Source organism: Centrocercus urophasianus, unplaced genomic scaffold (genome assembly GCF_019232065.1).
Source record: "Centrocercus urophasianus isolate 14NV4802_14NV808 unplaced genomic scaffold, USGS_Curo_1.0 seq_75, whole genome shotgun sequence".
Classification (NCBI taxonomy): Eukaryota; Metazoa; Chordata; class Aves; order Galliformes; family Phasianidae; genus Centrocercus; species Centrocercus urophasianus.
Genome location: NW_024885366.1, coordinates 21,616 through 35,734, shown reverse-complemented (window position 1 = coordinate 35,734; position 14,119 = coordinate 21,616). Strand labels below are relative to the sequence as shown.

Sequence of the window (14,119 nt, the reverse complement as noted above, 5' to 3'; positions counted from 1 at the left end):
CATGTTTGTCGAAGGTTCAAGCACCAGGGCCTTAGTTTTTCTGATGTGATCGGTTACCTCTTGTCTTCTTCCAGCTGTAGCAGTGTCCTGCTTTGTTCCCTCCAGCCAGAGCGTGGGGACAGGGACGGCTGCGCAGGACGGGGAGGTGAGTCAGTGCTGTGAGCTGTTGCATCGAATCCTTCCCGAGGTCTGTGTCTCATTATCTTGCTATGCTCCCTGAAGGCAAGAATGCATCCTTCCCCGATTTCAGGCTTTGCTGGCTTCCTCTTAGCAGCTTCTTTGCTGACTTTGTGTCGTTGGTAAAACGAGGCTGATGACTGATGGCCATGGGACCGTGTCCTGGCCCTGCTGAGTCTGGTTGCAGCTGGGTGGGCTCGTGTCAGGCTTGAGCAGCCCTCTGTGGGCAAGGCTCTGAGAGCCCTGCTCTCTGCCAAGCTGCCCTAAAAATACTACAGAAGGCCCTGCAGCTCGCACTAAAAACACTGCAGAAGGCTGTGCTGAGCTGCCGTGATGTTTTTCTTCCTTTGTTGGTGCCTGCAGCAAGTGTGGTTTGGGTCTGGCCACTCCGCTCCCGTGCTGCCAAAGCTGCCTTTCCCTGCTGAGCAGGGTGCAGTGCTTTACAGGCAGTTTTCTTGCTCTCAGAGATCTGAGGCTGTGTGTTGGCGGTGGGATGTGACGTGAGGTTTTCCAGCAGGTGGACAGCATTCGGGGTGCAGAGCTGGTGAGCTGCAGTTTGTTGCTTTTAGCAGGGACTTTTCAACGTGGGTTTGTTAAACTGAGCCAAGGATGTTTAGGAGGGCAGCGCTGTCCTGCAGAATGTATGTGAAGGATTTGTTTTCTTTCTCTGCCTTGGAGAGCTCCAGCTTCCCTTGAAACAGTCTTCCAGATATAGCAGCTGTTGCTAACACTGAATGAGCTCTGAGCCTTTGTGTGCTGTGCAGGATTCAGTCACTGGTGCTTGAGTTTAGCCAGAGCAAGTGAAGCTGGAATGCTTGGATGGCTTCATCCCAGTCATCAAACTATAAATAGTAAATGTAGCCCAAGTCAGCTTGCTGGGCTGACTTTGGAAGTTCCCCGGGCTTACCTTAAAGGAGGGATGTGTGCTGGGGCACAGCAGCCCTGGGCAGAGCAGGGCTGGAGGTGGTGATGCACAGGAACCTGTATTTCAGTGTATGAGGTGGCAGTCAGTACGTATGTCCCTGTCAGTGTGGTCCCTGTTGGGTAATATGGGAGGATGTTGAGGAAAGAGCCATGAGTTGGTGCCAGGCTGCCAGCCACATTGCTCCTGGGCAGGGAGCTTCAGAGCAAAGGGTGTCAGTGGTGCTCCTGGTCCCAAGGATGGGCTGGAGTGGGGCAGCAGCTCCGTGTGACACTTGGGTGCATTAACACATCCATCACACATACCTGCTTGCCCTCCCTCCTCTTAGAATCTCAGTCCACCATGCTTAAGGCTGTGTGTGCAGTGGACGGTGCTGTGGTCAGTGCATCTTTACCTGGCTTCTTGCACCTTGTCACAACCACAAGCCCCATCACTTGGACAGATCCAGCTCCATCCCATGAGCTATTTACAACAGAGAGGCTTAGCTCTTCCCAGGGCTGCACTGCATGCTTGGATTAAACCAGTGCTCCCACCAGTGTGAAGCAAAGTGGTTATGCTCACCCTGCAATCTGTCTGCACTGCAGTGGGGGACAGTGTGTGCTGGGCTGGGACTATGGGTGCTCACTGTGGGGTACAAGAGGAGGGAGAGGTGGGAGCTGGGATAGCGCTGAGAGCAGCGAGGACCTCAGACTGGCCTCCAGGAGGGACTCTGATCACGATGGAGAAATGCTTTGGCTGTGCAGGGTGTGCCTCTGCCTGGAGCATCCTCCAGTGCCAACCTGGGAGTGGGATGTGTTGCTGGGTGGTGCACAGCTCGGGCTGCCAGCTTGTGGCATTGCTTGCTGATGGCTCTCCCGGGTGCTCAGTGCATTTACTGGATCGCTCAGGATCAAAAAAGCCCTACTGACTGCTATCCAAAAGTAATGCCTCAAAACCAAGCCTTCACGGAAGGGGAATCTCTTACACAAGGGAGGGGAAGGCTGTGTTGATGCTGATGCTGCTTTTTCAAAAGCTGCTGTTGCGTAAGCATGAAGCCTTGGGCAGCACAGAAAATGTGGAGAACGTCACTTCCCAGAGAGCTTGATACAGGATTGCCTTCTGAATTTCTTCCTCGATGCTTATCCAAAACTTCAAGGCTTATGTAAATCCTGCAGGTTCACTCGCAGTTTGATGCACTGAGGCTTCAGAGGATGTTTCTGTGCATAGCCTGGGGGCACGACTACTGAGAAGAGTCTCCTCTTTCCTGTTGCTATTTTCCAGCTCCAGCTGCCTTAAGCAACACTTAAGAGGCCACAAGCTTTCCAGTATTGTCTGTTGGTGGCTACAGGGTGAGAATATCTGCTGCAGAGAGGCTGGTGGTAAGCTGGGAGGGTAGTAACAGCTGCTGGAGGTGTGCTGTACTCCCAGTGCCCTGTGCAGGTTTTGGTGGGATGTCTTTATAAAAGATGAAGCTGGTGAATTGGGAGTCCCTGCTTGCAGCTTCTTTCAGTCCAAAAGCAAGGAGAAAATCACCATTCTCAGCTCTGAGGAGGACGTTCTGATGCTCGGAGCCTCTGCTCTGCACGTGCTGAGAGGTGGATGCAGGGAGCACCCTGCAGTGTGCTGCTGCAGGGACTGGTTTCAGGTGGCAGGCTTGATATCCAGAAACCGTAGCTTGTATGTTTGTTTTCCAAGCACCTAAGGCTTGAAATCAAATACGCTCTGAGTATTGCCATTTAAATTTCCTTACATTAATCTTAATGCTGGCTGCTAACCGAGACCAGATCTTTCTCAAACACATCTGGTGACCGGGCAGATCGCAGCCCTCCCTTCTATGCGTGTGCTTTGCTGGAGAGCTGTGAGGCTCTGAGGGGGGGTTGGAAGCACAGAGAAGGGGCTGAGCTGCTCCTGGGGTGCATCACGGAGCTGCAAGCCCTGGTTTGGAATCCCATGTTGATGTGGAGGTGGCCTCGGGAGCCCATTTCTGTGTTTGTTTTGCCTCAAAAGCACTCATGGAGGCTCTACCTTCACTTAACCAAATCTCGGTGAGGTGAGAGTTGTTGTGCAGAGTTTCCTCTTTATATCCTCTTATGTCACGCCGCCCCGCCGGCTGAGCGCTCTCAAAATAGCTGCCAATCCCTGTAGGTTTCACTTCAAGGTCTCTATTCTTAGCCTGCTGGTTAGCTGAGCAAGCCGCCTTGCTCAGTAGTCATGAGTTCAAGGACCGAAGGGTGAAGAATAGCAAACTTGTGCCATGCAAAAGTTGTGTTTGCGTTTCATGGCAGCTTTGAAGGGACAGCTCGGGCACAGCCCTACCCAGCAGCCTCAGCCTGCTGTGCTCAAAGGCTTCTGCACCGACGTGAGCACGAAATAAGAGCTGCCGGCGTTGGTGTGCGCTCCGGAGGAGGCAGACGGCTCTGCAGATGGGATGACTCAGTGCACGAGAGTTCATTAAGTGCCCTTTTGCATCTGGCCCATCTTCAAGCAGGCTTATCTTGCTGCGTCTCGGTGCTGCCTCGATGACCAGATACGTGCACAGCAGGAACGAAGCAGAAGTGAATGTGGGATGCGGAGCGGTGGCTTCCCGGGAGCGGAACTAGCTGGATGTTCTCAGCCTCAGGGCACAGCTCTGACTCTGTCTGCGGCGCTGGTGATGTTCAGCCCGTCCTGTAAGTGCCTCTCACATCCCTGGGGGGGGGTTTCCTTCCTTGCACAGTGCTGTGGACTGGCTGAAGGTGTTTGGGAGCATCCTTCTGGAGTGGTGCCTGCATGGAGCAGAGCTGAAGCTCTCACCCCGCTGGGTCCATGCAGGAGCAGGTCAAGTTCTTTGCTGCTTTGCTTACTTATCCTCCATTCCCAGCCCTGTGCCCATGTGAGAGCTTTCTGCAGCCTTGCAGCTGCAAGAGAGGAGCAGGCAGCGGCAGCCCCAGCCGTAGCAGCAGCAGGGCAGTCTCAGCTCTCCTGCTCTGCCATTTCTGGCTGTTTCACAGGAAACTCACTTATCACATCTGAAGGTGTTGCCCAGATGGGTACACAGCCCAAAGGACTGACCCTGTGTTGAGTCCTTCAGCAGGGCCCAGCTGTTCTTTAGAGTACATCTTGGGAGCAGTCTTGTTTTCCAGACTTCCTTTGAACTTGTTGAAGCTGTCTGATGCCATTTCTGCTGGCTTTTAGGTGGGTTCCCAGCTGGGGTGGATCTGGCACAGTGTGTGGGGTGGTCAGAGCACAAATGGGGCAGCATTCCGCACCCAGAATGTTTGTTGCATGGCAGAACTGAGCTTTCTTGGGGCAAAAGCTGCTGGCCGTGGCTTTTGCTACGCACTCTGTATGTGGGGTTGCTGGTGAGTGAGTGCTGTGTACCAAGCTCACATCCTGCCTGTGCTGTGGGTGATGGTCACGTGCAGGCGAGGCCTTGGTCCTGTGCTTGGCTGCTTCTTTAAAGATGTATTTTTAGGTGCTTTCTGGCTTCCTCTTCCTCCTGCACGGCGCTGAGCTCCTTTCTAACTCCCTCTTCTAGGATTGCTTTTTGAGCAATCAGTTCCTCCTTAAACCTGTTTTTGCAGGCCTTTGTCTGCGCTTGGGAGCTGTCCCAGTTTAGCATTAGCAGCTGCTGGCTCTTTCTGGGTAAGCAAGAACAAATAAAGGTTTAGAGTGAATGAATCATTTGAGCCTTATCTGTCTCAAAGCTGGGACAGCTGTGTGACTGCTGCAGGAGCCTGCCTGCGGGGCACAGAGGCTCCTGGTTGAGGCGCCTCTCCTCCAGTGGTCAATGCTTAATGGGGTTGTGCTGCTGATCTGTGCCATGGTGAATTCTGCTGTGTTCCTTTTTGAGCTTTTGTCCCACGCTTGGTTATGAAGCACAGCTCCGCATTGACTCCCTTTCCTTCAAGGTTTTGTTGTGGGTTCCTAAATAAACTCGGCTTGTAGGATGCTTGAAGTGGTTTAACCTGTGGGAAAAGGGTCAGTGGCTGCAGAGCACGGTGGTGGGACCCACGTAGGGGATGCAGTTGGACAGACAGATGTGGCATCAGTCACAGGGTGCTGTGGGGACTGCTGGTGATCCTGGGGTTCTCTGCTGAAGCTGAGGGACGCAGCCAAGCATCGGCACTGCAGGAACCGGCGTGACTTTGCTGGTTTAAGAGGCAGGATTTGTAGATCAAGTAGCGTTGGTTCGATAACAGAAATGTGGGAGTAGGGAGGGAGCAGCAGATAAGCCTTGGGCTCGTGCCTGAGAAGTTTTGCTCTGGCCCTAAGGTGGGGGCTTACAGTGGAGTTGGTGTTTTGCTGAGATGGAGGGGACGGTGCCCTCTCCCCTTCCCCTCCTGCTGCTGTCTCTCTCTTCTGGCAGCCCAGATTAGGCTCAGTTCACCTTCTGCCCTGCCTTAACAGTCACACAGGGCTTGCTTACAGCACCAGAGCTGTTGAGGAGAGGGTGGGATGAGCCAGCAGGCTCAGATATGTGACCGCATGGTGCAAACTCCCCTGAGCAAATCTTCACTGAACACACACTGCAGAGCCTGCAGCCTCCCCACAGATGCTGCAGGGTTTTGCTCTGCAATGGGACAAAACGTTTCCCTTCTGCAGTGCTGGGAATGTGAGCTGCCCTCTGCTTTGTGGCAGCAGTGGCAAACCTTGCTGTCGACGTGGCAGGAAGAATTAAGGAATTGCAATCAGGGCACAAGTGCAAAAAGGCCTGCTAGCACACTGACTCCCCATAGGAAGACTGTAGGCTGCACAGAGCTTTGCTTGGAGCCCCAGCAGAGCGTGTTCAGGGCTGTGGGCTTCTCCTGCAGTGCTGGTGATTCCTTGGGCCTCCCAGAGCTGGGCAGTGATGGCTGGGCTCACGGGAGGAAGCTTTTCTCCGTGGCGCAGGGAAAGCAAACAGGGTTTGTACAATCCTTACAGAGTTGGGGCTGGAACCTGCTTTTCTAGTATGACAGACCAGGTCTCAGTTGTTCTGTCTTCTTAAAGCAAGTGTGCACTCAGAGAGGGTTTGGCTTTTCTGCCTATAACTAATTTTTTAGCCATTAGGTAGATTGGGGTAGAAGTCCCCGCTGGATTTGTTGTTGTGAAGCTGTTGGATGTTTGTGTTGTGCGAGTCTGTGCCCAACTGCATGCTGGATGTGACTCCTTCCTCGTCAGCTGGATGCTTCTGGATTAAATCAGGGTTCACCTGGAATAAATCACAAGCAGTCTCTCTTCTTCCATCTCCAGGGCTCTGCCGTCACAAACAGCTGCTCACTGCAGTAGGTGAGTGGAGGCAGAGCGTCCTGCCAAGCCTTCGTGTCCACAAATGACTAAATCCTGCCTGAAAAGTCCAAGTATAAAAACATTACTTCTCATTTTTTGGCTTGGCCATGTGGATTGCTGGGATGGAGCCAGCCTGGTTGCTTGGCCAAAGAGCGGAGCAGACCCTCGGGTTGGGGGACGAGGAGATGGGGGTGGGAGCTGCTGCAGGGCTTGGAGCAGAGTTTGCAGCATGCAACCAGCTCACGGTGCTCTCTGATGCTGCTGTGCCCGCTGGCAGAGTGTGCTGGCAGCCTGCAAGCCCTCGCAGTTCATAAATAACTGTGGGGGCTGGAGAGCTGGGCCAGTGTCTGGTAGAGGAGCTGTCGTGCCAGCCTCTTTGCAAATGCAGCACCTTAACTGTGTTTGGGCGGTGAAGCTCCTCCTTGCTGCTTGCACGGTGCCTGAATTTGCTTGTTAGTTTGGGTGGTGGTGGTGGTGCTGTCCTCGTCACAGCCTGGCTGCCTGATTCTGCTTGTGTTTGTATGGCTGTAAGATGGAAGACTCGATGCTAAGTGTTCAGGGCACGCTGCTCTGGGAAGGGAGAGCTCTGAGCAGCTCAGGGCGAAGACTTTGTGCTTTTTAATATCCGTTTAACATAAGCTGAGTGGAGCAGAAAAGGGGATGGAGAGCAATCTGCTCACAGCCCGGTCCAGCGAGGTGTCCTGGGAGCACAGATCTTCCTGTCCCACCTCTGCAGCGCAGGCAGCTGCAAATGCAGGTGCCTACAAACTCAGCAGTTCTTCATTGCTGGAAGCCCCTGACCTGCTGCTGCTTCCTGCCCTCTCATCTCCTGCTCCCTGATGGTGTGGGCTTGCTGTTGGTGGAACTTGGCTTTGATGGTTGCATCTGGTTGGTCTGGGTCAAGCAGAGCAGCAGCAAGCAGTGCGATGCTGCAGGGCCTGGTGCCTCTCAGTGTCCATCCTCTGCTCCCCAAAGGGACAACCTTTGTCCTTGCTCTGAGAAATGCTGCTTGCAGGGTCTGACTGCAGCGTATGGATGGAGGTAAGGGTAGGGCTTAAGGCAAAAAAATTAAGAGAATTTCCTGCTGCTGGTGATGGAGGCTGGATAACAGTGATTAGGAGCTCCAGCTCCCATCTGCAGCCTCCCAGGGTCTGCTCTGCTTTCCAGCCTTGTGCCCAGCGCCTGGCTAGATCCATGTGGGATTTGTGCATCAGCATCTGCAGTTCTTGGGCTATCTGATGGTTTGCAGGTATGTGGAGCTGCCGAAGTGCTGCATCCCTCTGTGTCAGGATGGAGCCTGGCAGCCCAGACACCCCCCCCGACGTGGCCAGGCGCAGTGGTGAGACGCTGGTATGCGAGATGTAAACTCAATACCAAAGTTTAGATTACAGCCCTGTGAAAAACATCAGCTCCCCTAAATGGAGCCCAGATGGTGGAGGAAGCCGTATGGCGCGTGGAACCGGTGGAGGAATCGCAAGGAGCGAGCAGTGGGATGGGACCAAGGGGGGGGAGAGGAAAGAGGTAGAGTTACAGCCCAGGGAGGCTGCACTTGGCCACAGCCCTGACACGGGTCAGCCCATAACCCAGGCTGGATATTCCTCCTCTCCCCCTTAACAGCAACTCCGGAAAACGAATGTCTGCCAGGTTGCATCAGTGTAAACGCAGCGTTTCCAAAGCTGAGGTTTCCCACAGCCCATGACAGCTGAACTGTTGGGCATGAGAGGCTGAGGGCTCTTGGGCAATTGGCAAGAGAAGAGGCAGATGTGAGGCGGCAGCTGCACAAACTGCTGGCTGGGAGCTCTGCTGGGGGAGAAGGCTTCTGCATGCCGGCTGCAGCAGGTTCAGCGCCGAGGGTCCCGCATGGATGCAGGGGATGGAGCTGCTCAGGTGAGACATTGCTGGGTGTTTGCCTGGGCTGAGATTGGCTCAAGGTCCTGGTGTTGTGAAGAAAGCCAAGGTCCCAGGGCATGACCAGCAGTCTGGGAGGTTTCAGAGTGGAACTGTTTGGTGGTTTTTTTTTTTTTTTTGGGGGGGTGGAGTGATGGAGAAAAGCACCATGGTGATGGGGGGGCCATAGGGTGCAGCCTGAAGCTTGGTGCTGCAAAGCCAGGTGGTGCTGCTTGCAGTGAGATGGAAGCCTTCAAATAATCCTGTGGTGATGAGAGAGCTAATTAGTGCCTTCCTATATGGTGGTCTGGGATGGCAGCTGTCAGAGCTCTTGTCTATGCTGGGACGTGGTGAGGATGCGCTGGGCAGCTTGGAGTGTCCATCTCCAGAGGGGTCAGCACATGAAATGAGCATTAGGAGTGGCTGTGTTAATTGTTCCCTATGTGAACAGGAGGGCTTTGGGAAGGTAATGGGAGATAATGCATTTATAGAGAAACCAGGGTTCTTTCAAGGAGACCCTGAACACGTCTAGATGGGACCGGTGCTTTTCCATTAGGACCCTGCCGTCCTTCCTTCCCTTTCCATCCTTCTCACATCTCTCTCCCTTCCCCTCCTTGTTAGAGCTGCTGTGTTTTCCTTTCCCTTTCTCTGATAAAAGGAGACGATGGAGAGGAGCAGGAGCCCCATCCCCACTGCCTGCACTGCTGCTGGCACTGGGATGCACGTGCGGTGTTCGCCTCGGAGAGAGCCCACATCCCTCGAGATAACAGTGTGTGCAGGAGAAACACACCCCTCCCCTGGGAGATAAGCTTGTGTGCAGACACAGCCAGAAGATAAACACCCAGGAAAGCAAACATCCAAGCTATACACCTGTATGGGCACAGAGCACCTGCAAATACCCTCTGCAGCTGCGTGGTGCGGTTTCAGTGCTTGTTGGATTGGTTCCGACCCTGTGCTTGTGCCAGAAAAGCTCACACGAGGCTGTGCTGTGCCCCAAAATCTGGAGATGCACAGGGAGAGACGTGGCTGAGCTTTGTGCTCTCTGGATTCGGTTGGTTGCAGCTTTCAAAGATGCTCAAAGCCGTGCAGGCCCCAAAGTGCTGTTATACTCCAGGGCTGGAGCAGCTGCTGGAGGGGTATTTGGGGGTGGGGGAGGAATCGTTTGACTCTTCCTGTTGCATTTTGAGGTTTTGGGGCTTTGATCTGAGGTCTCCAGCAGTAAGGCGTCTGGGCACAGAGCAGGTTTTGCATGGCTGGCGGTTGCTGTCATCTTTGGGTTCAGCTTTCCAGTAGCTTTTGGGTAGTTTCAGTGCACAGCTCAGAGTCTTAAAGCTCCTTTAAATTGCAGGAAGGGCTTTGTTAAGCTCCTCGTTTCTCAGAGAAGTTATGAAATTGGCACCAATTAAACCGTTGCTGACATGGCCTTGCCACAGTGGGAGAACTTTGCGGGGGATTTCGACACGTTCTGGGGACTTTTTTCCTGTGTGAGTGGGTTTGGGGAGGGGAACTGTTGTAGGAATTGAAGGAGAACGGATCTGCAACACCAGCAGAGGTTGGGAGCAGCGCCTGGTTGAGGCTGCGCTCCCTGAGTTTGAGGTGTCTGCAGTGGTGTGGCATTGACATCTGAGCCTGCAGCCATCCTTGCTGTGCTGTGTTTTAATGCCTGTGATGGGGTTTTGCAGCTGCAGCCAGCTCTGAAACATGGACTCTGGTTGATGCACTGCAGCTGCAGCCACTGGATTTGAATCTTGCCTTGCTGTCAGGTTCCAGAGGTGTTTATTTTTCAGGACTGACTGGGAAATAGTGCAGGTGCTGTCATGTGTATCCCAGGTCAGATAAGGGGCCAAAGAGTCTGGTGATGCTCAGCTCTGCTTTCTCTCCTAGTGCCTCTCAGGGGCTGTTTCTGCATTATTTCTGAGTCTCTCAGTGAAATTTAAATGATAAAATGAGCACTGAAGCCATGAAAACCATGGAGTGCTGTGTGTTATGCTGCTTTACAAGCAGTGGGACGATGGCTGTTGGGTGTCCTCAGCTCCTGCAGCTCGTGGCAGTGTTTGAGGGACGCCCTGAAGGTCTCAGATGCCAGTACTCCTCTGTGTGTGTAGTGATGCTAAACCTTTGTAGGTAAAGGCTCTCCAGAAGCAGAACTCCACTCCCCAGCCTGCTGTGCGGATTGTAGAGATGTGCTTTGACGCTTCACTTGCTCTGATATAAAATAAATAAATGCTGATAGTGGGTTGTAACCAACCAGAGGGTGGTGGTGGTTCGTCTGTCACCAAAGAGACTTTGCTGCAATGCAACCTCAGCTCGGGGGCGAGCAGCAACCTGAGGAGCCCTGCATGGACAGGTAGGAGCCTCGCAAGGCAGCAGATGCCAGCTCAGTGCTTCTTGTTGGCTTTGTAAATACTGCAGCTGGATGCTGAGCTTCCTTGGGAGCTCAGATGAAGCTGTGGAGTGCTCCTGATGTGGATGCAATTGAGCAGAAGCGTCTGCAGCTTGCCTCTTTGGGCATGCTTTGCTTTCTGCCTCCTTGCATGTGCAAAGTTGTGCGTAAATCTTGTTGGTTTTGCTCTCAGAGGTTTATCAGTAGCGGATCAACAGGAGCTGGTGTCAGGAGAGATGATGCTGGTGGCAATGCCACAGTGCTGTTGGTCCTCAAAAATAACTGATCAGGGCTAAAGGCTTCGAGTCTGCTTCTGAATGGTGCCACGGGTGGGCCATCAGGTAGGAGAAAGGACTTTCCATCACCTCTGGAGCTCAAAGATGAGCAGTTCCACTTCAGAAAGGGCCGTGGCTTGTTGTGCAGCTCATGGCTGCACAGTGCTGGATCTGCCTTGAAGGAGGGCATGGTGGTGAAGCTCAGGCTGGTTTCATCAGCCAAGGAGACCCAAAGAAATGGAGCAAAGCAGTGTCGTGGTGGGGGCAGAGGACAGTTTGCAATTTGTGCGTTGGCCCTGAAATGCCGTCCTAGGAGTACCGTGTCTGATCTGATTTCACATCGAATCACAGCAAAAAGGAGCCCCTGGAGAACTGTCTGGAGCCTCATTCCTTCCAAAGAGCTCCCAGGTTTGTTTTGCAGCTCCTGTCTATCTTATTGGCTGCATTTTTTTTTTTTTGCTTGTGGTTTGAGGTGTGGATTCATAACAGCGACAAATGAAGAACCCTTGAAAGATCTGTCAAGCCTCAAGGAACTGGAAGGAATTTTTCCTTCTTGGTGAGACTGTGCTGTCGGGGCTGGATGTCCTGTTGGGTCTGGCTTAGCTGTGAGTAACTGTGCTGTTGGGTGGAGGTTTTCTCCTTTCTGCAGGAGCCCAGACTGGATGATGGCCTGTGACAGCGATGGGAACAAGTGATAATGCTTGGCTAGCACACCGAGGTCATTCCGCATCACGCAGACGTGTTGGGGACGATGTGCCAAAGTGAGCAAAGAAGGTGGAGGGTGTGACAGAGGAGAAGCTTGGGAGGGGCACAGGGTGTAGGATGGGGTGCTGGCACATCTGGAGGTGGGACGGAGAAACTTGCAGAAGGATTTGTGGGCTGGGGCTGGCGTGAGCTTGGGTGTGTGCTGGATCTGCGTGTCCTCTCTTCTTGCTGCCTTATCTCCTGGCTTGGGGCAGGAGGCCTCCCAGCATTGCTGTTGGCCAGAGGGCATCCTCGCATAACTTAACAGCTTTCTTCTCCATCCGTGCAGCTTTTTCCTCTCTGCTCGTGACTTGGGTGTTGCTGACCATGGGAGTGAGAGGTGAAACCTGGCCGGAGCTCACCAGGCTGGTTTGGAAAGCCAACATGCTACAGTTTGCTTTTCTTACGTGCTTTTAGCATTCAGATATCCTGATTAGGGAGAGAGGGCTGCTCCAATTGCAGATCTCACAGGAGGTGCTGGAGTGAGGAAAGCTCTGTAAGTGGCATCTCATTACAACATCTGGTGGTTTTGTTTTGTCAGAATATCTAAATGAATTGCAGAAAAGCCATGATTTGCATGGATTTGATGCAAGGATTTGGTCACAGTGGCTTCCAGGAGGTTTGTGGGTTAGGATGGCATTGGGATGTGTCTTGGGGAGTTATAATGGAAGAGTGTGCTGGACCTGTCTTGGCTGGAAGGTGTCTGATGTGGGTGGCTTCTGAGTGTGGTGCAGTGCAGAGGTAAGAGCATCTTGGTTCCAGCAAAGAGAGGGGTTAGCATCTTCATGGCAGCAAGTAAAAAAAAATCAAACCCCTAGCCAAAACTCTACCCAGAATCTGTCTTTGTAATGTCAATTTTATAGAGAAAAATATTGCTCTGAGAGGCAAAGATTTAGAAAGAAATTGGATTTGGGGATGGGGGGAAGTGGATCTAGGCCTGGACAGGGGGCTGCAGGAGGAATTTGTGCAGGCCTGGGTGTGCCACAGCGTTTCACTGCCCAGTGGGATGCTGAGAAACTGTGATGTGCGCTGTGCTCTGGGTTCAGCTCCAGCTCTGGCAAAGCTTTGCTGAGGGAAGCCAAGCATCTGGAGGAGGAGGTGCAGCCAGCCGAAATGGGACCTGCAGCAGTGAGTTGGTTGGGAAGGTGAGCATGCTTTTTATCCAGCTGAAATCACAGCTCTCCCCTCTCCAATCTCATCTGCACGAGGCAGGCTGCTCTTGCTTGCTCCACGTCCTCGCAGCTCAGCGTGGGACAGTCCTGCTGCACCCCTGCCAAATGAGAAGTGGACATGAGCACTGCTCCGTGTCTGCAGCAGATACAGACTCAGCAAAGCAGCTGCAGCACCTCCATCCCTCCTTCCCACTTGGGTGCCTGCTAGCTGTGCGTGCAGCTCACAGGAGCTGAGCAAGCAGGCTTCTCCCAGCATCCATCCCTGGGCTTTCAGCTTGGTTTCTTCTCCAGCAGCAGCCACATGCCCTTTCCACAGCCCACACAGTTTTTCTTGGGTTGCAGGAGCCCTGGCAGCAGGCTATCAGAGCTGACATCCCTGCCAGGACTCTGGCTAGACCAGCTTTTCTTCTTTGCTTATCACCTTCAGGAGCAGGGAAGCTGCTGCACAGCTGCTAAGCCGTGGCAGAACTTCGTTTTTGTCAGCCAAGGGAGAGCGAGAGTTCAAGAGTTGTGATGGCTGTGGAGGGACCACCTAAGAGAGCATGGGAGGTTGGCAGGAAACAGCATTGAGCAAAGAAATGGCAAATTGATGTTGAAAATCCTGGAAGGGGGAAAGAGTTATTGCTATAGAGAAGGAGAAACAACATGGGAGCTCGGGGATGGCTTGCCACTAGATGGAGTGAATGGTCCTGTGGGGATTGATTTCCAGCCTCTGGCAAGTTCAGCCCTACTCCTGGTGGGAATAGGTCCCTTCTTTCTTGACCTGTTGCTGGGCTTGGCTCTGGGGAGCTGTGCTGGCAGCCAGCATCTCCTCCAGCACTGCTGCAGTGTGGTGGCCTGGGCTGTCACCACCCGTTTGACACGGAGCAGAAGAGTCACCTTCAAGAGTGGTGGGACCAGAAAGTGAATTCCTGAGCTCCCGTAGCCTTCAGCAGAGGCCTTTTGGGGACTCTTGGCCACCTTTGGTCCTTAGGGTGAAAGGATCCATGTGAGATGATAGAAGTTAGAAGAGCCAAGGGACGTCTTTTCCAGCCTGGTTGAAGTGGTGGAGCAGGTTCTGCTGGGCTCTAGGCAGGGTTAGTGGCCTTTTGGAAAGTCACCTGTGCAAGAACTGGGAGCATATCCTTAGGATGTGGATGAAACCACAGGAGGACTCTTCTTGCCTTGTAGCCACCCTTGGGGACTTGGTGAACTGCACAGGGACCCCACCACCTCCTCTTCTCCCACCTCTTGCTGTAGATGATGGCAGGAATGATGTGCTGCTGTAAAAGGAGAGAGAATGTGGGCAAACCTCAGCTGTCCCTCTCTGGAGCCAGCTGGAGCATCAGGG

At 53.3% G+C, this 14,119-nt stretch overlaps 1 protein-coding gene across 5 annotated transcripts in view; it reads left to right on the top strand.

Annotated features, from left to right (window-relative positions):
• The window catches only part of LOC122170990 (histone deacetylase 7-like), a 56,263-nt gene that overhangs the window by 22,043 nt on the left and 20,101 nt on the right, over positions 1-14,119 (top strand). The window contains exon 1 of one of the 5 annotated variants that reach the window (XM_042838292.1): positions 3,237-3,747. The exons of 3 other annotated variants lie outside the window; for them this stretch is intronic. In XM_042838292.1, the coding sequence (XP_042694226.1) occupies positions 3,645-3,747 (103 nt within the window). In that variant the 5' untranslated portion in view covers positions 3,237-3,644. Of the gene's footprint in view, positions 1-3,236; positions 3,748-14,119 lie in introns of those variants that run through there. One more of the 5 variants, XM_042838297.1, reaches the window with a different exon arrangement.